Below are 25,073 nucleotides of genomic sequence, written 5' to 3'. Positions count from 1 at the left end.
ATTCCTTGACTTCTCTCTGGCTTAGTTCTCTCAAACAAGTCAGGTGTCAAAGTTGTGTTCAAGATGTACTGCTTCAGTTAGTTTTGGGTGTGTTCGGCACGTAACTGAATGCTTTTCTATGTGGAAACCATCTCTGCATGTAGAAAACTAGCTGTCAGGGGGAATTCTTGACTAGAATCCTTTTTCTCTTACCCTGACCCCATTGTTTTCAACGAGCCAAGTATGGTTCTAAGAGAATTGCACCTTATGATCTATAAATTAAGTTCAATTCTCAGCTTAAGGTCATCAGGTGATGGATATGCAGGTATGAATTTGGACTCTTCCATCATGAGGGAAATCTGTATACAAATAAGAGAGGTGTTGAGTTCAGTGGATTTTCCGAGCCCCGCAATGCATTAGTCCATGGTTATTCTGCCTGTGCAAGCCATTCTTTCCATGTTGAAAGACAGAAGGTCATTGGAGTCCTCAAACAGCATAGAAACGTGTTAAAAACAAATACAGTTCTTAGTCCCGCCCCAAAACAGTTATTTGCGAAAATAATTCAATGTTGTTAAAAAGCTAGACCGACCTCACTCTCACAGATGCCGGCTTGGTTTCACTTTTTTAAAAATAAATCAGCATGTGCTTTAAGAAAGAGCATGACTGATCCAAATAAAGATTAGAATACAATATTAGGAACCGGATGCTAAAAATAAACTAGCAAGTTCAAGACTGTGCTCTTTGACAATTAAATGTGCTGCTTATGATGAACATAGGGCTACTGAAGTAGTCAAGTGGGTCTGGGTCTCTACCCCTAATCAAAATCTCAAGGGGCAATGAAAGGGAATGAATGTATAATATAGATACTACAGGTTGTATAGATACTACAGTTGTGCATCTTTTGTATTGGGAAGGGTGCAGGAATGACCATAGACAAACACTTGGGTGAGGGTGGAGACAAGCACTTGGAAAAGGGTTATAGAAAATTAAAGGGCATATTTATGTACCAGCTGCCACCATGGTGGGAAAATTGGGAGCTAATATTATACTACTACTAAATGTGAATGGGGGCTTCCAGCTAGAGGTTCATTGTAGGATGGGTGCTCTCATGCATGCAAGTGTTTTGCATTGTGCACATAATGTTATCAAAAGGGCCAATTTCCTCTTTAACTAAAAGTACCTCATACCTCGTACCTCTGCTGTCATCAGTGGTGAGGAAGCTTGTTAGTGCATTATTTGGAGAGGCAGGGGGTATGGTTTGGAATGTGCGATGTTTTGGTGGGGGGACCCTATTACCACACCTCTGCTTCTGTTTACTTCTCACCTGAACACAGCCAAACCATTTAGTTTCCATCAACCCAAATGACACAAGTTTTGCTTATTTCCACAAACTGCTGCATGCTGAAGGCAACCCAGCAGTTCAGCAACCCAGTGCTGAGGAGCTATGATATTGACACATATAGGGGATTTACTTGGAGTGGTACAGCTGTCAAGACTTTAAATATAATAATAATAATACACAACTCTTCCACAGGACCTTTGCACCAGAATTATTAAAACACCAGAACTGTGGTTTAGCTAAAAATCAGCCTTGTGCAAGAACTTTGTGTCATTTTTTAAACAAAATAGCAGCAAATGGAAATAGAAATTCCCCACTCCCATCCCCAAGATAATTTGGGGCCAGTAACATTGCTCTTATGTGCTTTGTGTCAGGGCGAAATTGTTTTAACCATGCATGTGCACAGGTACAAAAAAATACCTGCAGGCACAGGCAGAATGGGAAAAGGTAGCGGAAGGTGGGGAGGTAAGGGCTGAAGTGAGTGGACAGACAGCATAGAACAGAAATATTCCATCATGGACCACTCACTGGTGTGAGTGGGAAGCAGCACAATACCTAAGAATAATCTAAGATGGAAAAGGGAAGTGTGTGGACAGCTGAATACCAATCCTGAAAAACTGGAACTGAACTATCAATTTGTGTGAGTAACCCCCTGTCTGGAAGCCCCACTCTCCAAACTCTCTTAGGACATGATGTAAGAAAAGCCTTCTACATGAGGTCAATAGCCCATTCAGTCCAGCATCCTGTTCACACAGTGGCCAAGAATCTCACAGGCAGGACCCAAACACACCCTACTTGCATCCTCTTCTATCACTATGATGCCCCATGATGGGATTGCCACCCATCTCTGCATAACTGGTGTATGAAAAACCAAGGACACTTTTATGAAACATGGGAACTGGCGGCTCTTGACAAGTGTCCAAGTTCAGACTTGATGGAAGGACTATTAATTCATGGAGGCCAAATAGCAGCCCATGACACAATGAGATATTCATTTAGGAGGTGGCAAATGTATTAATATTCAGTTATTAAAGAATTTGAAGGGGATGCGGGGAGTGAAATGTGTTCCTTTCGGCTCAAACTTCAGCACCATTCATTCCCAAAGCACCCAGCAAAAGACTTAAGCCCTCCTCATAACGCAATACTGTATGGACAGTCTATAGGTACATTCAGGCTTTTCAACTAAGCCCCAAACTCTCAGGTCTACAGCAAACATTGCAACCTCTAGAGCCTCAGCTTGTAATAACACACATTTAGCACAAGCTGTTTCCAGGGCATAAGCAAGAGGAATGATGGAGGCCAAGGCACGGCTGGTATTCTCTAGCAGAATGACTGAAGGGATGCATCGCCAGCATCTGCGGCATCTGCATTGTCTAGAATCAGGGCTGGAAACGTCTTGCTTATCATCACTGCCCTGGCCTGTCTGGTGCTCTTCAACAAAAACAGCAGCACCCTGATCTGCTTCCTCCTAATATGCACCAAGTGAGTGGCTGCTTAATTCCTGCTCTGCATAAGAAGACGGAATCATTTTACATTGGGCAGGCTGCGGTCATCTCTACCGGGCAGCGGCAATTTGCTGCCTTTGCAAGGTGCTGTTTTTAAATTCCCTTCCTCATACCAGGACTTGTGAAGTGGGTAGAATCCAACTAAGGCCCCATCTGTGCTATAGATCGAAAGCAGTGTCATCCCACTTCAAAGTCATGACTTCCCCCAAAGAATCCTGGGAACTGCAGTTTGTTATGAGTGCTGATAGTTCTTAGAAGATCCCCTATTCCCCTCACAGAGCTACAATTCTCATGGTTCCCTGGGAAGAGGGATTGACTGCTAAACCACTCTGGGTTTGTGGTGACAAGGCAGCAGCCCTGTGGCTAAAAGTCAGACTTTGATTGACTGGATCTTCAATGGACTATTTAGAATACCACCCACCTTCTGCCACAAAAGTAGCAGACAAATAGAGAGACAAACAAGAGGAAATGTTCCCAGTTAAGAAATCCAAACTGAATTACAGTATCCAGTAATGGCTTACTTTCACTGAGTGAAAAAGAGTAGGAACTCTTCTCTGTACTGGTACTTTTGGGGGTTCTTTTTTATTTTGTGAGAGGACAGCTTAGGTAAACTGGTCCCCAGTGCTAGCAACATTAAAATATATTATTTGTCCATTAATAGGCACCTCTAAGTTCTGTTCCTTTCTCCCTTTCCAGCTACTCTACCCCATTCACCCTCCCATTCAGTGGTCCATCTTTTTCCTCTCAGTCTCTACATTCTGTGCTATTGAGTCCTTACAGTACTGTTTCTGGGATCCCTGTGGGTTCCCCCCTTTTTTTTGTACTTCTGCATACCTCAGGGTTCCACCTATACATCTTACTTCTGTATGTGTTTGCCATTTTCACTACGTAATGACAGGCACTCTACCCCAAAGTCCAGAAATGGAATATACGGCAATATATTTTGGCAATTTACTGGCTAACAGACGCACAGCTTTCATCATATCCTGAGGGAGAATTTAACAGGCCAGTTGTGTGCTGTATGAACAAAACAAAACACCTGTTTGTGGTAACCTTTGGTTCTTGTATTACACAGAATCCTTACCAGTTTCTGCCCCTTCTCCCATTTGGAACTTTCAACAGTCCAAGTTATCCTGTACCTCACTCTTAGCTTGTCTGCAGCTGAGGCTAGCAGGCAAAGAATCTATTGCCACCCACCCGCCCATAAAAGTCTGGTGCAAAAATAAATCCTTCCCCTCGCAGGTCCAACTTCATTCCACAGGGGAAGGAGGAGGGGTTTGAAAAAAAGAACAGAATAAAAATATCCTTGGCAAAGAGAAAGATGGAAAACACATTTAAGAAGCCTTGAAACATCAAAAATATCTGTGTGCAAATAGCTCCAGGAACATTAAGAAAATGTGCAGATGTTTGAGTGAACTCTCACATTGGGTGGCGAGTGTTGCCAAAAACGGATCTGATAGCACACAGAATAATCAGATCATCTTCTTTTCATTTGCATCTGTTAATATTGTGCTCTCAAAGGTCTTATTTATCCTCCAGTTCTACTGATGTACCCGATACAGTACTGCTCAAGTTAAGAAAATGGTTTATAAACAAGCAATCCAAATAAAACCTGAATGGAACAGGCACTCATTGAATCTGAAAATCCCACCTAAATCAGCTCCATGATGATCCTATCTAGGATTATTTTCTACCATTTGCATCCATTAAATGCATTGTAAATACACATGAAGCTAGTAAATGCACCATGGGCCATTTCCCCTCCCTGCTTGACCACTCCCCATGGCACTGTCCCCAGAGGATGTCAATTTTAAAATAAACTGCAGGTTATGGAAGTGTAGAGATCTCTAGGTAAGTCAGTTCTACTGCTTCATAAAATTTGACAGTGCAGTACAGAATGAAGAGTCCTTCTAAAACAGCAGCTCTAACCATACAAAAATGCTCAGTACAGAAGCCTAGCACAGGCCAAACAGTTCACAACAGCTTTTGTTTAGAGACAGCAGGGACAAGGGAGCAAAGGACAAAGGGCAGGGGTGGACAGGCAGTGGCCTGGCTGGGAGGTTAGCAGGCACTGCGACAGGTCAACTTCCTTACATCAAGAGTGCACTATAAAAGTATAGCATGATTATTTAGTCATGCTCAGTCACCACAACAAACTGATGCACATCCAGACACATAGTAATAGGTTGCAACAAACCATTTTTTCATTTGTCAGTGGCCACAGTTGGGGGAAGTATGGCTCCGAATACCAGATACTGGGAATCATGTGGGAAGAGCTCAAGTCCTGTTTATGGGCTCCCCACAATGTTCTAGAGCCTAATAATGACACCCACAAATCACTCAATCTAGAACACAGGTATAGTTCTCACTGAAGTGGTAAACCTATGCCTGAGCCCTCCAGCCATGACTGTTCTTCTATATACAGTGGTACCTCGGGTTAAGAACTTAATTCGTTCCAGAGGTCCGTTATTAACCTGAAACTGTTCTTAACCTGAAGCACCACTTTAGCTAATGGGCCTCCTGCTGCCGCTGCGCCACTGCTGCACGATTTCTGTTCTCATCCTGAAGCAAAGTTGTTAACCCGAGGTACTATTTCTGGGTTGGTGGAGTCTGTAACCTGAAGTGTATGTAACCTGAGGTACCACTGTAAAAGCTTCTATCCCTCTAGAAGCCAAGAACACAGTCCTCAAAACTCCCCATCTTCCCAACCACTGCCACAAATGGATGAGGCCGAACAAAACTGTCAGGAGTCAATATTGACTATCCTTAGGATGTATCTACACAGAGGTTTGAAAGGGAATGAAAACTAAAAGTGCACCTACCCTGCCCTCTGCAGATCACAAATACCAGTTACTTATCTGCACCTTTGATAAGTCTTCACCCACACAGCAGATGGAACAATTGTACAGCCAGTATGAAGCATACAGTCAGGAGGGCATGATGCACACTTCCATTACATATATTTTCCCAAGCACCTGCCTTTCCACTTCCCACATGTAGTTTTGTGTTAATGAACTGTATCAACAGAGCAGGCAGCTCTTCTGTACATCTGCCACAGTGTACATTCCTCTGGGAAGAATGCCCAGCCTGGTTCCTTCCTACAGAATTCCACAGGCCCAGGATGCTGAAGCAGCTGCATGCTTTTCTCTTGAGTAATTCATGCCACATTATGAAGACATTTGTCCGAGTGCAGCTGAAGCATGAGTAGCAACATTCATAATAGCTGGGAACATTTCTCACTCCTGATTTCTCACTTCACTTAATCAATACAGCAGGACTTGGGTAAGCCAACAGTGACATTCCCTTCTGGGGAACTTTCCCAGATGTGGTGGATGGGTCTGGAACCAGAAGTAGGCAATGAATGTGGTTTTTAGCTTTGAACAGTAGGCTAGTTTTACCTACATTCACAATTCCCCCATCCAGGTAAGCGAGACAAGAAACCTCATCAGGGTTCAAGGGCACATTCAAGCCAGGCAAAAACACCCAAGGACGGTATGGCTTGAGAGGGTGGCTGTCCAGGGAAGAGTCCAAAGGGGTGGACAGAGAGGCCCAGAGGGCCACATTTCACCCCAACACTTGAGGTTCCCCATCCCTGCAATAGAGAAATGAAGGTCATATATATGCTGTAGGCTAGAATCTCTGAGGCTCTGGTCTTCCATTCTCATGGCCTTCAGTGTCTGAGAAGGTGCTGATTTTGCCACACATCAGGCTCAGTAAGGAAAATGTAACACAGTCCTAAACACATTTACTGATAAAGTAAGTTCCATGGAGTTAAATGGCACCTACTGCCAAGGAAGTGTACACAGGAGTACAGCTTTGAGTGCCATTCATGATGAGTGCTATCATCAATAAAGAGATATAAAAGTCTTGTTCTCGGTTAGAGCATCCCACTTCTGATTGCAGAGCTGGCCTCATAACTGACAGCTCCACACCAAAAGTTCATGGACAGAGAAAACCAATGTCAGTAGGAGAAGGATTCTAGTCTTACTTTTCCCTTCGTACTTTTCTGTACGTAGAGATTATTTTCCTGATGGAGCAACATTCAGTCACTGGAACCTCACCAGATGTGCCTAAACACAAGTTTACTACCTCAAGTTAGACAAGTGTGACAATGCCAACAATCTGACTAAAATGGTCCGAAACGGACAATGGTCTTTCAATTTGCTGCTAAGTTTAACCAAAATGGTTCTGTTCTCCCTTTCCCAATCCACGAAGACTTGCAGGCTGCAGCAGCAGAAGGCATAGTCATTTGGCTCCGAAATTAGGAAACCCAACACCAGCTCTTTCGTCTTGGCGTCCAGCCACCAGAAGATAGTTCTCAGTGTGTCAGGCTATTCTTAGAAGAGTTAAACAATGTGATTAGACAGCGGCAGTCTGGTCGTGGGAGCCTGTGTTTCCTCCAAGACAATGAAAGTGAACACAAACGTGTGTGTTTCTCGGGATGAAGGTGAACAGAACTCATGACATTCCCAGAATGGCATGTGCGCAAAACACTATAGAGGAAACCTTCTTCAGAAGTGTTGGGCACGGACTTTACTCTGGGAATTGTGGTTGCATGCCAAACACTTTCCCCCCTTTAAAAAATCTCAACTATCACTTGGACAGGCTTTGAAGCAGCCCCTCCCTTGCATAAGAAAGTGCTACTCTTAAGGATACAAAAGGTGGACATAATCTAAAAAGAAAACCCAGGGTGGATTCCTAAGCCCAGCTTTGTAACTGAGATGACAGATGTGCATGCCAGTGAATGAAACGCTGGCTCAGGCACCTGTGCTGCCCCACCTCCAAACTTCAGGCAGACTCTGAGCCCCTTAAATAAAATGTTTTAATGAAAATGGGCAACCAGTGACACTCTAGGTGTTGTTGGGCTACAACTACCTTTGTCTCTGACTAATGGCCAAGCTGGCAAGGGTTTATGGGAATTGGAGTCTGGCGACATGGTCCTTTCCTGCACTACTGGATGCTACCATTTCAGCTCTTGAACTTGAACAAAGCAGCTCCTCTGCTTTACACGTGTCCTTCACTCAGAGGACAATGCCTGCATGGGCAACTGAACTCAGAGAAACCACAAGAATGGAAGGCAATCTAAAAATGTAACCTCCCCATTCTCTGGTTAAGAATTGGGTCACTTCTGCACTGATTTCTTAGGAAAGTGACCTAGAGACAAAGTGACCTCCCTTTGTGGGCTTTCTTCCAGGAAACAGAAAAAGACCAGCCAGCACAGGAAGCAGGTCCCAGGCCAAGTGGTATGTGGCACAGATGTTTATTCAGTGATAGGACATGGTTAGACGTACCCAAAACAGTTACGATACAAAAGATTCAGAAGGGTGGCTGCTATAAGGATGCACTAGACTTCATTACTTTTCGCTGTAGTCAGTATTTCACTGTAGTTACTTGCAAAGATAAGTTAGAAAAACTAGACTTTTGAGGCATGTAAGTAGTGCTCCTCAATGCAACATAATTACTGCATTTAAAAACTAGGTGAATGTAAACAAGCTGAGCAGAGATGTGCACAAAAGGTCACAGACCTCAAGTTAAGTCACCCATCTTTATGCCTTCAGTCATTCCTCGCAGCTCCATTACTTATGCAGTTGTTTTAGAATCACATCCACAGCTTCTGCAAGGTTGTTCACATAACCATCAGCCTTCACTTCTGGGTGGTGCTCATCACAAGGCCTGGGGTAGAGACAAAAGACAGAATGGATGATGTCTTTCAACCAGGTGCATATACATAAATGGTGAGCAACACAGTCTCAGGATTTGTGAACCAGATTTCCCAGGGCTTTTAAAGCCATCAGTAATTCAGCCCCCAGTTCACTAATGAGTTGGTGTCTATGCAACTTTATATAAACGGAATTCCATGTCATTAAACAAGGATGAATAAAAGGTTTGGAGATCTTCCAGCTCTGAAGTGGGGAATCTGTGACCCTCAATTGGACTCCAATTTCCACCAGCTCTAGCCAGCATGGCCAATGGTCAGGGATGATGAGAGCCCAACAATATCTGAAGAGCCACAAGTTTCCTAAACCTGTTAGACCATTTCAATAATGAACATCCCTGTATTTAATGGATACAAAGAAGGGGGCATAATATTTATGTAGCAATGCCCCCAAATACAACCTTCATTTGCAGTTTAGTTTAGATGACTTGTTTCTGGGTCTACAACAAAGTTTGTTTAATCATGTCCTGTCAACTTCGTAGCAGTTTAGTTGTAGCATCTTGGACTAAAGGCCAGATCTCTCATTACTGTTCCTTATTTTTTTGCTGATTCACACGCCTCTGTATCTCTTTCCCCAGATATCAGATGTATATTTTGGCTGTGGTGTCTGCAGCAAGAGTATTGGGCCTCATCCAAGATGGGAATTAGAGCTGGATGCATGTCCAGGGACACTGACTGGGTCCTGTGGGGATGTCAGGGACAGTCATGAGAACACAGTTGTGCAAATAGCTTTAGTCGTTCTCCAACTCCTCTTTTCAACCGTGTAAATGGCACAACTATATTTACTGAAGGGTATTTCCTCAATCTGTGAACAAATGTTTGCCAGAGGATGTGTGCAAGTTACAGCACCCACTTGTAATACGTGTCAGAACATGAAATATATTTCAGTTCCTCAGGTGAGAACTCCTAAGGCCTTGTTCCTCTGATCATATTTCTGAAGTCCTCTTACTTTATTGAGAGAATTAAATTCCTTACAAAGCCCCTGAGGACTATCCTTCATTGGTAATCTATAAAAATACCAGCCCACAGAAGATTAGAAATGCTGATATCAAGCTTTGCTGAAGAAGAAAAATATGGAATGTTCCAAAGAGGATTGTTCTGAGTGTGTTTGCCAAGGAAAGATGAAGCTACATGAAGAAGTCTCCATCTTTTCTTCACTGCATTATAATGCCTGAGGTAAAAATTAGAGCCTTGTTGCCTAATTTGTCTCTGTGCTACGATCAGCCATGTATCTGTGCATTTAACAGCTTACATTCAGGTAAGAGATTACTGTGGGAAGCAGGTACTCATGCAATACCATAGCAGAATCATTTGAGAAGAGGAATTCTCATTCTTCATATATTATGGAAGTTGCTGCAGCAGCATTGCTTGAGTTCCCACCTGACACAAGTAGACCGCTCAGATGGTCTGGTCAAAATAAATAAAACCAGGGCTTCAAAACTTTTAGGGTATCCTCCATAGATACAAGACCACAAGCCTGCTGTATTCAGTTGCCTCCCAACTTGTGGAAGATTAAAAAAAATGGGCATGGGTGGGGTAGGATTACTGCACTTGCCCTCAGTGACTTATTTCATGTTGCAACTTCTCTCTTTTGTAATGCCTGAAGAGGGCTTATGTGGCACCCTAATTTTGTAATGTTTTGCAGTTTCAGGGGCTCCAGCTCTTATCCCCTTAGCTCTACTGGCCACAAAGTCTTCCTTGCTCCATGACGTGTAAGGAAACATAGACTTTATGATTTCTGTATGTACAATTTTGTAATAGGAATTTTTTTTAATACAAAGAAAAGAAACACTGATGTGGAGATGACCCCTCTACAAAATGGAAACACACACATATGCGGACACTTTGTGCGTGCATCAGATACACATAGGGTTCTAAGTTTAGATCGGAGATGGGGAACATGTGCTGTCGGACTCCAACTCCCATCAGCCCCAGCCAGCAAAGATAATGGCCTGGCACTATGGGATTTATAGGCAAACAACATCTGGAGGCTTACAGGTTCTCCATCCTACGTTTAGATGGAGAATGTGACTCACCATGGTGTCCCTCTGTCTTAACAGCAGTAATTTCACAGTTGGAATGTTGTAGCAAATAGTCATAACCTAATACCTTTTAACCTTGAGCTCAGAAAATTTTATTATTGTTGATACATAGGCCCATCTGGTAATCTGTTGTTTGTTTTGCAGTTTCCTTTGTAGAGCTCAAAAATAAAGTCCAGTGTGCAAAGGAATGTGTTTTCTTTCCTTTTTCTGCACATCAGGGTTTAGAGAGCTGCCAGAACCTCACCAGCAAATGACAAGAACAAATGGTTCCCATGCCAACTGATTTCTTTTTTAAAAAATAATTCAATGGGAAGAAAATTGTTGCTGCCATATTGAAACATTTGTTTTCGTTCACAGCGTGAGACGAATTCAAAGACAGGGCTGTTTTATTTTGAATACCTTTCAGATTAAATCCCCAACACCATATTTCTTTACCAAAGTCATTTTTATACTACATACAAGCTACACACCAAAGCCTTCTGATGTGGAAACTTGGTAGACCAGCAAATTCAAATATACGAATGGAAGAAACATTACCCTTAAGCTGGATAATTGAAGTTGCAAGCAGGCTTCAAGAGCATAAATTGGTGAAGTACAGGAAGAGTGGGGAACCTCCAGATATTGTTGGACTCCAGGAGCCCCAGCCAGCATGCCCAATGGGCAGTGGCGTAGCATGGGTTGTCAGCACCCGGGGCAAGGCAAGTAATTTGCGCCCCCTAACCCGTGGATTTTAGTAGGGGCAGAGAGCTGCGAGTGCGAGTGCGTGCCCCCCAGAGGTTGCGCCCGGTGCGGCCGGCCCCCCCTGCACCCCCCACGCTACGCCACTGCCAATGGGTCAGGGATGATGGGAGTTGGAATTCAGCAGCATCTGGAAGGCAACCATTTCCCCATCCCTGAACTGCCACCCCATCCCTTATGAAAGGGAGCAAAGTAGGAATATTTACAAATGGAAATTACCCAACCATAGCAACAAAATATTAGTTAGCCCACTGGTGCTCAGTTGGTGGTTCATGAACATCAGCTGGTGCAGTATATTATCACCAGACGTGGTAAAAAAGATTAAGAGATGTGGCCTCAAATGCATATTTGAGTTAAAGGTTGGATCTGAAAGTGTTGAAGATTGCTGATTTGTCCATGTTGGGAATGGCAATAAGGGAAATATATGTTGTACTCTTTCATTTGAAAACCAATAGCTGTGCCAAAGTTTTAAATATTGTATGCCATAACAACAACAACATCCCAGTCCACTTTATCAGCTATATCACCAGTTGGATCAAGAATGGAGTTTTGAGGTAAACCAGCTACTTTATGGCATATCAGGGAATTTTCAAATACATTTATTTTCATACTGTGTAAAGTACCCAAGGCTCCCTTTATATGACCATGACAATCCCATGGTAATGGCTAAGGGCAATTTTCCTCATTTACTTTTAGATTATTTTGTAATATTTGTGCTATTCTGAGCTATTTAGCTGTCAGGGACACGCCCAGCAGAGAGGAATCTCCAGAGAAGGAAGGAAGAATTGGCTGCTCCTGAGTCTCCAAGAAGTAGGAGGTGTAGCAAGCGATTAGAACAGAGGCGGGCCAGCAGGAGGCAGGGGAGGACGTGGCGTATATTTGGCCTTGGGAGGGGTCAGAAGCCAGTCGAGTCAACTGACTCCAACGGCGAAGGATGATTTGTGGAAGCTTGGACTGCTGTAAGCCTGTTGTTGAGAAATAAACCTCAGCTACTTAAAGTGCCAGCATTCTGTGTCTTGAGTGGGACAAGCACTAAACCTGACACTAGCTAAAGGAAAAGTAATTGTTCGTTCCATTAGAGACATTTTCAAAGGGCGCTCATATCTTCATAGTCAGGACCAAGAAGTAAACTTCATTTACAGGCTCTACATTCTTCCTAAAGCAGAATAATTTAAATTGCTAAAAGGTGCACCTCTATTTCTTGGATAACAGCCAAAAACCTTCAGACAAACAAGTCTGCAGAAAATATCTGTGTAAATGCAACCTTGGACAAAGGGTAATTCTGACAAACAGGTCTGCAGAAAGTAACTGTAAAGGCAATCTTGGACAAAGAGAAATTCAGTTGTTAATTCTTCTGAGATAATTTGCTATATTCTGGATTCGCTAAGAATGTCATCACATGTAAAAACCCTATGGCCAGTTTGCACAATTCTATGGTAATGTCACTTTTCAATAGACTGAATAAGTTTACTTCAGGAAAACAGAAATGGGTCTGCAGGAGAGCTATTTCATGAGTAAAGAATGGGGCCTTTGTTTTTTAATGATGTAGGGAGAAATATGAAGATAGGGATGCATGACACTTTCATAAGAAATACATCAAGGTAGCATACAACAGTATAACAAAATACATTAAAGCAGCATATAACATGTCAATAAAAAATGGTTGCTTAAAAAAAATCAAATTCCAAAGGTCTGTCAGAACAGTGCAGTTTTTAAAAAAATTGTCTGAAAGAAATCAGAGATGTCTCCAATCTTTCACACTGCAGGCTCATTGCCTGGCAAATACTGACTGAACATCAGGGACCACCAAAAGTGTACCACCAGATGATCTCAGTAATATGAATATACAGGAAATATTTTGTGTGTGTGTGTGTGTTGTACTCTTATAAGGCATGCCCAGCACAGAGGTGCATGAACAATCCTACTTTGGCTATTAATGCCCTGCGTAAATACAGGAAGTACAGCTCACTTTCACATGCTGTATCATGAAAGCCAATAATGTTTGTTTCAATCTGCTCTTGACATTCTAAAGTGACTGATGGGAGTGGTATTATCCTGTACCACCCACAGAGTTTCCTTATCCACAAGTAAAAGTAAAGGTAAAGGGGCCCCTGACCAGTAGGTCCAGTCGTGGCTGACTTTGGGGTTGCGACACTCATCTCGCTTTATTGGCCGAGGGAGCCGGCGTACAGCTTTTGGATCATGTGGCCAGCATGACTAAGCCGCTTCTGGCGAACCAGAGCAGCGCACGGAAACACCATTTACCTTCCCGCCGGAGCGGTACCTATTTATCTACTTGCACTTTGAGGTGCTTTTGAACTGCTAGGTTGGCAGGAGCAGGGACCGAGCAACGGGAACTCACCCTGTCGCAGGGATTCGAACCGCCGACCTTCTGATTGGCAAGCCCTAGGCTCTGTGGTTTAACCCACAGCGCCACCCGCGTCCCTTCACAAGTACTTGCACATAAATCCACAAGTACTTGCACATAAATTTCTTATTTTTTCATACTCTCCCCTCCCCTGTATAAATGCCCAGGTTTTACTCACTCCAAGTTGGAGTCAAGGTAAGAACCCCGCTGTTCAAATGTATAAATACACGGACATCTCCTAACATTACTGGTTTGTTGGATGTCCCTGCACTTTTAATCTGTATAAATGTTGGGAGCAGACAGGTAAAAACAATAAAGACAGAATGAAACCAAAAGAAGGGCAGATGTATACTGCAACAAGAGTGCACGCAATGGCTAATGATAGCTAGCTTTTTTGGCTGCCATGTTGATGAAGGCCCCAGAGCGCATTAGCATTAAAAGCTGATAAAAACACAGCTACTGCAGCGATAAAGGCCATATAAATAGGAATTTGTTTATGCATGGAGGGCATGGGCCAGGGTGGATCCATATGTGTGTTAACTAGAATCTGTTAAAATCCTGGTGCATTTAAGCAACTCTTGGCAGATTTGTTATTACATTCACATGCCTACAGAGTACATTAACACACCACATAGATGCAGTTTATGCTGGACAGACTATGCAGCTGGAAAGCAGGCTTAACTGCACAGCTTCTCCCACAAACCACCAGAAGAGCAACGTAATTTATTTCCTTCATAAATAGAGAAAGTGAAGAAATGTCAGGAAACTGCAGTCTCAAGCTCTCTTTTTCTGTTGCCCTCTCCCTCCATACCCCTGGGCAAGGCAGCATGCTCACATGTAGAAGAGCCGACCAAAGACAGTAGGCTTTAAGTTAAGAGACCCATGAGAGGCTTTCCTTTCTCCCGTTAACACATACAGAGCGGATCAAGCTTCCCTCTTCCTTCAGCCTGACTTCGGCAAGACACATCCCTGCAACTCCATCTGAATCTTTCACCACACACCCAGCAACTTGAACGAGGTGGGTTGGGCTTTGAGCCACTGCACATGTGTGCTGAAGAGGGCTCTGGGAAGGGCTGGCACGAAGCCTAGTGGAGAGTATTGACTTATAACCATGTTCCAGCTCCTTTGTTGTGGCTTCCAGTTGACAGAGGACTTTTAACAACATGGCTAAATCGTTAAGAATCTGGCTCTGGTGCATCCCTGATGAACATTAAAACGTTAATAATGTTGAGATAAAGATCACTGGGGAAGGTTTCTTGCTCAACTTGCTTGTATATAAAATAAAAATGTGAAGTGTAGCATGATTTTTTTTAAAAAAAGTCATTCTGTTGTTTGGGAGCCCAGCCAGTTTCCTGTAGCAATTGAGAACCTCAGTTATTCCAAAGCTGTCCCATGTGCTCTAGAGTAAATACACATAACTTCGCAGGGCGAGAGCAAGGTAAACAGCAACCTATCTGGTTCCTATCCTCCTGTCACATGTTAGTGTCTTTATTACTAAGGCTGCAGTCCTATGCATACTTTGGAATAATTCCCATTGAACTCTGTGGAGCTTACTTCTGAGTAAACATGCACAGGACGAGGCTGTCCATCACACTACTTGACTATATTTAAGTTTCAAGTCTTTTTGTCTTTTCAGTGTCTGTATGTCTCCTAAGATCTGGTTGTGCATTTTAAAGAAAGAAAGAAAAGAAATAAGGTGCAATACAAAGTAAAGACAAACTGTATTTGTGGAACTAAGTCCTTGAAGAATTATTTATAAAACGGCAGGGTTGGCAAACATGCATGCATTTGTGCATATAGAGAGAAGGGAGGGTGGAGCCTTGCCCCAAGTATTCCATTCCTGACATGAGCAGCCAAGGAAGGAACATTACATATAAAAGGCTGGGACAAGAATGAGGTCACAAGGAAAGGAAGAAAAACTTTAAAGGAACCAGCAATGAGAAAGCAGTCATTAGTTAATTAATAGTTAAGTGATCAAACATTAATTGTTACGTGATTAAACATTAATAATTTTATAGACAGTAGATTTCCAAATGCTTAAAAGTTGTTTCTAGGATACTTCTTCTAGCCTTAAAGAGTAATATAGTCCGCCTTTTGGGAGGGAATAATTATTGCTGAAACTAATATTCAAATGGAATCACTAGCAGATTTTACAGATTTCAATCTTCTGTTTACATACATTATGTGCAATAATTTGTCAGAGACCCAGGTCCCTAGGCAGGGCTTAAAGGTACATGAGGATGCCACCTTGCTGAAGCTAACTCTGCTCAGTGACTCCCTGGGAACCACATACAATACAAAGTGGGAATTTCTTAAGACATGTGTATTTGATTGTATTTCTTTATCACGCATCTCCACATCAGTGTAAATTTCATAGACCTTAGATCTGAGCAGATGCACATAGAACAAGATGGGGGGGAGTAGAGGATTCAATGATGTGCTTGCGCATGCATAGATGTGCATGGTGCATGCTTCATATGCAAAAATAAAAATATTAATAATATTGGTTTTAAAAAAGGTTTTGGACAATGACATGTTGCTGTCAGCCACAAGAGCCTCATGAACTGAATTGCCATTTGTTAGCTTTTGCATGGTTCTATAACCAGGAGTCCCATGCCTTCTCTACTGGCATGCTAATGTTATATATTGCTTATGGACCTGGTAGCTTCCAAATTACAGAGAAAAGCTGTTTAGTCCATTCATCCATTTTGACAGGAGAAGCTCTTGCCAGCTGCTTAGGCTAACCTTCCAAATGTGCATTTCAGAGAGGAAGATCAGAAAGTCTGCCTAGCTGGAATGAAACAGGGAAGGCTATAATACCATCTAATAGGCTTTGTCTACCCTTTGGGATGGTTCCTGAAATCTGTCACTTCATCTTAAGCAACAAATTATTTGCGTTTAGGGATACGATTTTCTTATTTATTGATTTTCTCCCATTTGCCGATTCTTTTTTGGTTTTTAAATCCTCTTCATACTATTAATCTAATTTGAATATGAGATACAGTTGGGGGTAGAGATGTTGAAAACACATAAACGATAAAATCAATACATTACAGTTAGATGGGACTCTAGGCTTTGGGTGTGAATGTAAAGATGCTGGTGGAAATAAAAGTGTTCCCATGCTGAGTTGGCTGGGAAGACTGTAATCAGAGGATTTGTATGTCTTACATATGGGTGCACTGAGCATTGCTGTTCTTTGTGTATAACACAGCTGTTTTCAATAAAACTGCATCTCCATTATCCCCCTCTAACGGCAAATGTTCAAATGTCAACCCCTCTTGCCAGTTTACTGAAAAAAAACAGGGAAAGAGATTGTCACTGTGTTGTTAAATTTCAAGGGTAATATCCCTCTGTCTTCTTAGTTTTATTACCAATGAACAAGATTATTCCTGCCTTCGCCATGTGGCCCTATTCAGACAGAAACAATTCAAGCACACCAAAGAGGAACTTTCCCAGTAGGTACACAGAAAGTATATACTTTGAAGCTTCCAGGCCTAACTCCAAACAAGCAGCACCTTAAATACACCTACAGAATTAACAGACAAAGGACACAAATAACTCACTGGACATTAAAAAAGTTAATTTCTAGTTCTTTGCCAAGCTAGCTAGAATGCTATAGAACTCCCAGTTCGCATTGTGGATTACAACAACCAGACTACAGGTATGTGCATTAAATCTGCTAATGGGATGGAGTTGGGGATAGAAAAGGAAGACTGTTTTGGTCATTTCATTCTAGGATACATTACAATGGAGGCTGGCCCACTAGGACAAGTAGGGCACTGCCCCACCAACCTCAGACTTTAACTTACAGACCTGTGGAAAGGATAGCAAAAATATGTAGTTTGTATAGTACATTGAACATTCAAAAGCATGATAGTAATGCCGCCGCCGCCACCACCATCATCAAATGCTGATTTGAGAACTGTATCTAATAATATGGCAATCGTTTGGGATTTGATGCTGGATAAAAGGGTCAACCTGGCATGGATTACAGAAACCTTACTGGATGAATTAGGGGTCCCCTCTCTGACTCAGTTGTGCCATCACTTTTCTTCTGTGTAGCGTCAGTGGAAAGATTAAGAGGGGTGGGTGGTTGCTTTTAAATAGAGACCAGGCTTGGCGATATTAATACACGAATATTCTGAAGACACACACTTAAAAATAGGAGAATTTATCTCAAGGGTGCAAACATATTTGGGCAGCTGTTACCACACATCCGAAAATCCTAGTTTGAATCTCACCTCTGCCATGAACTCTCTAGGTGGCCACTCTGGTTCATCTGGAATATGAAGGATCATAATACTGACTTTCCCTGTGAGAAGCACAACTAGAAAACGAACGTGAAACCCATGAAAACTTGAACTTGCTATACAGTGGTACCTCTGGTTACGTACTTAATTCGTTCCGGAGGTCTGTTCTTAACCTGAAACTGTTCTTAACCTGAAGCACCACTTTAGCTAATGGGGCCTCCTGCTGCTGCTGCGCGATTTGTGTTCTCATCCAGAAGCAAAGTTCTTAACCCAAGGTACTATTTCTGGGTTAGTGGAGTCTGTAACCTGAAGCGTCTGTAACCCGAGGTACCACTGTACAAGTATTAAGCACAGTTATGATGAAGTTTGTTGCAATGAAGTATTCCAGGAGAAGGCTCTGAACTAACAGAAATTAAACAATTGAGACGTTCTGATTTATCACCCAAACTTTCATTGCTTTAAAACCTTTTAGAAATAAGAGGTTAAAATGTAAGATGTGAAAAATTACACTTGATTCTATTACTGTGGCTGGAGGATCACACAACTCTGGCAATCTCATTATACTGCCATGTAGACACAGAATCCCCTTTCTTTTTTCTTTGCTAATGAGCAGGAATGATAGGCCAGTAAAATCTCTTCCACCCTTGCCCTCCCTTCTGCTGGTTCTCTCTCTGACCTCTTCCTCTCCTCCTTTTCATTTTTTTTAATTATGGGGCTGACTCCTGTGCATACCCACGCTGTGCTGAGCACTTCCTTCAGTTGATCCCATTTTACACACTTCTAATGTTGCAGTAAAATTTAACTACTGACACTTCACCACTGATGAGGATGAGATAATATGATGCCATTGCTCACTAGACAGAAAAGCTGTTCATCCAAAGACAGGTCAAGAGGAGGGGAAATATCAAAGGCTCAAAAGACAGAATGAAGCATCCAGCTGCCCATCAAATTTAAGGGAACCGGGTATCTAAATTCCCGTTCGTCAGTTTGTAACACTTCATTTAAAATGCTTTGGCATATAAGTTTCAGTGCCAATAGCCAAAGGAAAAGTAAGACTGCAAAAATCTCATAGTTGTAGAATTACTTTTGACTTACAAAAAAAAATTGGCCTGGATGTATTATCCTTTCCTTTTTGGCCTGGATGCATTATCCTTACAGATTATTTGCCGGACAGGCACAGCTGAAATCATACTCAATAGATGGGATTTTGGTAAGAGGATGGAGTAGAAAGATGTGGTTCTGGTCAGCAGGACTAGTGGGTCACCAGCAGGGGCATCTTTAGCAGATGCGGCGCTGGGGTGCAAATATCTGCCCAGCGCCCCCAAATTACCATGGATAGTGGGGGGGGGGGAGCTGCGCTGCTGTGGGAGAGCAATACCTGCAGAGGCTTGGGAGGGAAGCTGCACCCCACCAACCATTTGGCTGGCAGGTCCACAGCTTCCCTCCCAAGCCTCCTTGGGAGGAGAGTGATCCCCACAGAGGCTTGGGAAGGAAGATGCACACCCGCCAGCCATATGGTTGGCGGGGTGCAGTGGGCAGGCATGCAGGGAAAGGGGAGGCCGCCGGCAAAGCCGTGCAGTTCCCCCACTTGCTGGGGCACCCCTGAGAGGCCAGCACCCTGGTGCAACACACCACTAATCCCTATGGGAAAGATGGCTCAGGTCACCAGGTACAGTCTACTTTGTAAAGGGCATCCATCACTCCTGGAGGATCAGCGGGTCCACAGAAGGCCCTGGAACAGCTCTGCTCCTGGCCGGTCAGGAGTGCAGTTTGCCAAGCTGTGCCTGTTCCTGGGAAAAGGGGAGTCTGCCGCAACTGCACATACCAAAAATTGTTCAGGAACGTCAGCTGGACCCAAATGTGGCATGCAGAGTTTGAGCTAGAGCCCTGCCTCCCTTTCTGCACATTACCTCCGTTGCTATTTCATCCGTAGTAGCTTCCAGTTTGCTCCTGAACCCAGTTCCTGTCTTTGAAATGCCATCCCCAGGAAGGTTCAACTAGTGCCAACCTTGATGTCATCCTGGCTCCAGGCAAATGTGTTTTTATTTGCCCAGGCTTTTTACCACCTGGTGTAATTCAGGTTTGCTTACCCATTCTGCTGAATGATACAGTTTGTTTTTAGCTGCTAGGTATTGTTTTTGTTTTGAAATCTGTTGTTCTTTTTATAATTTTACCATATATTGTTCTGGGACTTTTCAATGAAGGTAACATTAAAAAATACTCTAAACAAATGAACAAACACATGCAAAGTGCTGGTTATTATCTTGACCAGACTGCTTGAAGGGACTGCTTCTCTCAAATGACCCTACCCATCCACTCAAGTCTTGAGTAAGCTGTGCTCTGTGCCCAACCACCTTCAGAGGCATGACTGACATGGCGTCTGTTGTGAGGTTGCTCCCTCTTCCGTGATATTTAGATACAAGGCTAAAATACTATTATTTCAGTCTGTTTATAGTCTTGTCTGACTCTTAAATTGACTGTGCATTATCTGCTGTGTCCTTTGGTAAACTTTCTGCAGTTTCTACTTCACTGTGTGAACTGTTTTATAGTGATGTTACTTCTAGCCACCCTGAACATATCATTACAGGCTGGACATGAAGGACATAAATATTATAGTAAATTAAAGTGATAAAATAAATATATTGGCATAAAAACAGGCAGTGCCTCTGTAGGCCCTGTCTCCATTTTAAAGACTGAAGGAGCACTTGTCGGCAGCATTGCATGAATTTAGCGTTTGACATTTGGGATATTTGGGATGCCTCTGCAGGGTTGGACAAAGCCTGGAAAAGGAGCTGGCATTTCTGCTATTTATTTCTCTCTATGTGTGTGTGTCCATAGTTGAGGTGAGGGTCAATAAGAAATGACATATCCTTCATAGTTTAAATGACAGAAGTTGTAGCCATAGTAGGGAAAAGCCCCATGGGGAAAAGATGGATTAAGAAGGCAAGCTTAACACTCCTCCACACTAGAAAAAGTTCTCAATTTTTATTTGTTTTATCCATTATTAAGGGACTTCAAAACAAATAAAACATGGCTTCAGTCTAACCTGTCAAAATATATGCTTCAGTTATTAGGCTCTTGCTCAACGGAGCACAGAGAAACACTGGAAGATCAAAGAGCTGAATCAAGGAAAACCCACTGCTCTCTTCCACATCATTTACTATGAGCATGGTACATGAAGATTTGCTTATTGTAACAAGTGCCTAACCTGGACTTGCAATAATTTTTCTTGCATGCTCATCTACAGCAGATCATATAAACTGTAGTGCTGATAGCATCAGTAAGTCAGGATATTTGCTTGGAAAAAATTAACACAATTGAAAGTTACAAGTGTTGTGCCTTTTCATACTACAGGTTTCCAGAAAGAAGCTACACAAACAATGGGTGACTTCCAATTGTGCCCATCTGAGAGCAAAATAAACTTAGACAACCGGTCTCAGCTCTGCCCCTGTAGCTCCCAACATGCCCATCATATCTGCTTGGGAGTGTTGGGGGACCCTCTGGAGCAGTCTGGTTGGACTCGATGGCCCTTGTGGTCTCTTCCAACTCTATGATTCTATGATTCTATTCTATGAGATGGAGGCAGGGGTCTGTAGGGGGGAGAAGAGAAAGGGAAAATATGCTTGCACAATGTTGGCTACCACCCAATATGTGAAGTTATATTTCAATGGTTGGTCATCTGGATCTAACATTTTTATGTGGGAGTCTTCTTTTACATGGGCATCCTTTTTAGATGGGCACTGCATTGCATTTTGGGCCTGGATTGTGGAATTCAGGTTTGACACAGGTGCTGTTAGCATACCAGGCTGATTAAGGGAATTATATACATGCTCTCAGGCAGGTCTCTTAGTACATTTTGCAGCAGGACTAACCTAGGTGAACAGAAAAAGGGAGTAGTCACTAAGTAGTAGCAGTCCTTTGCTGTGGCAATAGTGGAGGGGGAACAAGCAGGCAGAAAAAGGCAGTCTGTGTTGCCAGGAAGTGCCTATAAGCTAAAGAAATACATCTTCCAAAGGGTAATAAAGCTTTTATATTTGCAGCTACGGAACTCAAGTGTTTAACAGAGTGGGACAGATGCTGTCAGCTGTAGCTAAATTCTACACAGCTGAACAGAGACTGCAGACCATCAGGGTGCTGGCTAAGCTCTTGGTTCTCTGGTTCACTGCTTGGCTTCATCCCCAAATGGATTAAAACTAGGGATGTGCTGCTGGTCATTACCAGTTAAGGATTTTTACAAGGGCTAAAATAGGCATGGGCAACATTTTCAGCATTTAGGGTCTATATGAGAAATGTACCCAGGTGCTAGGAGATACCTGGCCATTCATGTATTTGATTGTCATATAGCTTTCATCTGATTTTTTTAAAAAAACGGCAAGTGTCAATTGAGAGTTGGTTTATCTTTAGCACTTTCTTTAAAAAGAGAGAATCTTTGCATGTTTGCCTTTACTTTGAAACTGCAACCCACAAATATGCAAAAGCGTATGAGTTAGTTTTTAAGAAACTTTTCTCTGAGCCCATCCCTGTACTCAAAGCTGTCCACCCTAAGGTTGCAAAGTCCATGATATGAAGGCATTTAAGCAGCATGTTTCCAAATGCATTTTGTTTTCCAAGTCTGCTCAGGGAGTCCATGGAATAATTTAAGATTAGACGCTCAGCCATCCTTGGCTCTTAGTTCTACATTCAGAATACTGAAGGGTTTCTGGAAGGCAATTAAGTGCCTCCCCTCGTCCAGCTTGCAGCTTTAGTCATGGTGATTAGTAACTCACATGCTGGAATTGCAATCTGCACTGTGAGCACAGCATGTTGCAAAGTAAACTAAACCAAAATATGGAGTGACATATAATGAGATTAGAGAGATGAAAAACTCCAAGTATGTTTGTGATAATTAAAATTATAATCATAGCAACATGCCATAATATTTAAATAGTTCCTGCATGATATGGAAAACCATGGTAAAAGCAATTACATGGAAACACAGAGTACGGGTAGTTGATGGAAGCAAATGAAAAATCTGAATTTTTCCTAACACTCTTCCCAAGTACCAGCACTGCCATAGTCAATATGCATAGTTAACATAAGAAGAGCCTGTTGAATCAGGCCAATGGCCCATCTAGTCCAGCATCCTGATCTCACAGTGGTCACCCAGATGCCTGTGAGAAGCATGCAAGAAAGACCCAAGTGCATCAGCACTCTCCTCTCCCGGGGTTTCCCGCAACTGGCATTCAGAGGCATACTGCCCCAACAGTGGAGGCAGAACATAGACCTCATGGATAGTGGTCACTCATAGCCTTATTCTTCATGAACCTATCTAAACTTATTTTCAGGCTATCCAAGTTGGCAGCCATCATTGCCTCTTGTGGGAGTGAATTCCATAGTTTAACTATATGTTTTGTGAGCAGGTACTTTCTTTTGTCTGCCCTGAGTCTATCGGCATTCAGCTTCTTTGAATGTCCCTGAGTTAGAATGTTGTGATGAGAAAGGGAGAGAAACCTTTCTCTATCTGCCTTGTTAATGCCATGCATCATTTTATATACCTCCATTGTATACCTCTCTCACTTGCCTTTTCTCTAAATGGAAAAAGCTCCAATGTATCCTTTCTTCATAAGGGAGTTGTTTCATCCCCTTGAGGGCATTTAAAAAATACACATATTTTTTAAATTGCAGAAAGAAGAAGAAGAAGAGTTTGGATTTGATATCCCGCTTTATCACTACCCTAAGGAGTCTCAAAGCGGCTAACATTCTCCTTTCCCTTCCTCCCCCACAACAAACACTCTGTGAGGTGAGTGGGGCTGAAAGACTTCAAAGAAGTGTGACTAGCCCAAGGTCACCCAGCAGCTGCATGTGGAGGAGCGGGGAATCGAACCCGGTTCACCAGATTACGAGTCCACTGCTCTTAACCACTACACCACACTGGCTCCCCAAAATTGGGGCAGGGGGACAGAAACTGGGAGAAACTGACATTAGCAAATTTGCCTATTCTTGCCTGAAATATAAACTAAAATGCCCTTCACTATATTAAGTTTTGTGTCATATGGAATAGGTTTGATTCTCATAACAAGAAATAAAAAGATCAACAACTCTATAGCTCCAGGAACGACAGGAGAATATTTTTTTTAAAAAACTTTGGATGAAAAGGGATTTGGCTCAAGACAACAAGCAGCTCTTTTAAAAGAGTAATTTAGAGATGACATTGACCAGACCAATGCAACAAAAATGGATTAATGTATATGTTCCATACATGTACTCTTAAGGCATTCTAATTCTAAAAAAAATATCCAGATGACTTCCCCCACATCCCCCACTACTGCATTTTACAAAGAACTGTTCATTCCCATGTCAAACAACTTTCAAGCTGCCCACTGCCCTGATTCCTTACAAATTACAGAGTTGAATCGTCCAGCCCCATTTTATGTAATCAACTCTAAAAACTCTGCAGAGGGCACAATCATGGGCATCTTCTAAGGAGGCCTATGTCAAACCTAGTGAAGTTGGATGAAGCTCTGAGTAAAGAAAAATGCCGTATCTCTCGGGCCCTGCTCTGCTGTAAAACCTAACAAAATATTGTTTCAGCTTCCAAAAATATAGACTTTGAAACCCACACACCATGCAAACGTTTAAACCCCTGTGGTTTGCTGCAGTAGCAGCAGTAGCCATGCACATGGCTTTCTACAATATCTAAGCTCACAGAAACCCTCTCAGTTTTAAAACAGTGGTGCATGGGATTTCCCTCACATCATTTTTTAAAAATTGAAAAGCAGCTGCAGGAAGCTTTAATCTAGAGCAGAAGGAAGGGACCTTTTCTCCTTGGGTCATTCCCACCCAAGCAGTTTTAGCATCAAGCCGGGTGTGTGTGTGTGGGTGTGGGTGTGTGAAGACCTGCATATCCCCACCCCCAGGATATTTGAGGAAACAATATTGAGCAGAGAAATGGTCGGCATGCATACATGAATGCCTCTGAAAACATTCCCAGAATGCCCAAACTTCACACCTCTAGACTATACTTGGAGTTTCCTAAACTAATTATGAACTGACAACCTTTACTGCCCGAGTATTAATTCAGTATTAATTCAGTGTTGAACTGGACACAGATTCTCTTTGCCACCCAGAGGAAAAGGTTGTTCTATCTATCAACAGAA

The 25,073-nt window shown here is 42.6% G+C and overlaps 2 protein-coding genes across 2 annotated transcripts in view; both read right to left on the bottom strand.

Moving 5' to 3' along the window:
• The window catches only part of ZRANB1 (zinc finger RANBP2-type containing 1), a 280,696-nt gene that overhangs the window by 218,579 nt on the left and 37,044 nt on the right, over window positions 1–25,073 (bottom strand). The gene's annotated exons all lie outside the window — the stretch shown is intronic.
• The window catches only part of LHPP (phospholysine phosphohistidine inorganic pyrophosphate phosphatase), a 107,434-nt gene continuing 90,428 nt past the window's right edge, over window positions 8,068–25,073 (bottom strand). The window contains exon 7 of the mRNA XM_081912851.1: window positions 8,068–8,496. Coding sequence (XP_081768977.1) covers window positions 8,400–8,496 — 97 coding nt within the window. The 3' untranslated portion in view covers window positions 8,068–8,399. The remainder of the gene's footprint in view (window positions 8,497–25,073) is intronic.

Source organism: Podarcis melisellensis, assembly GCF_964234715.1.
Source record: "Podarcis melisellensis genome assembly, chromosome: 5".
NCBI lineage: Eukaryota > Metazoa > Chordata > Lepidosauria > Squamata > Lacertidae > Podarcis > Podarcis melisellensis.
This window is presented reverse-complemented; position numbering and strand designations above follow the sequence as displayed.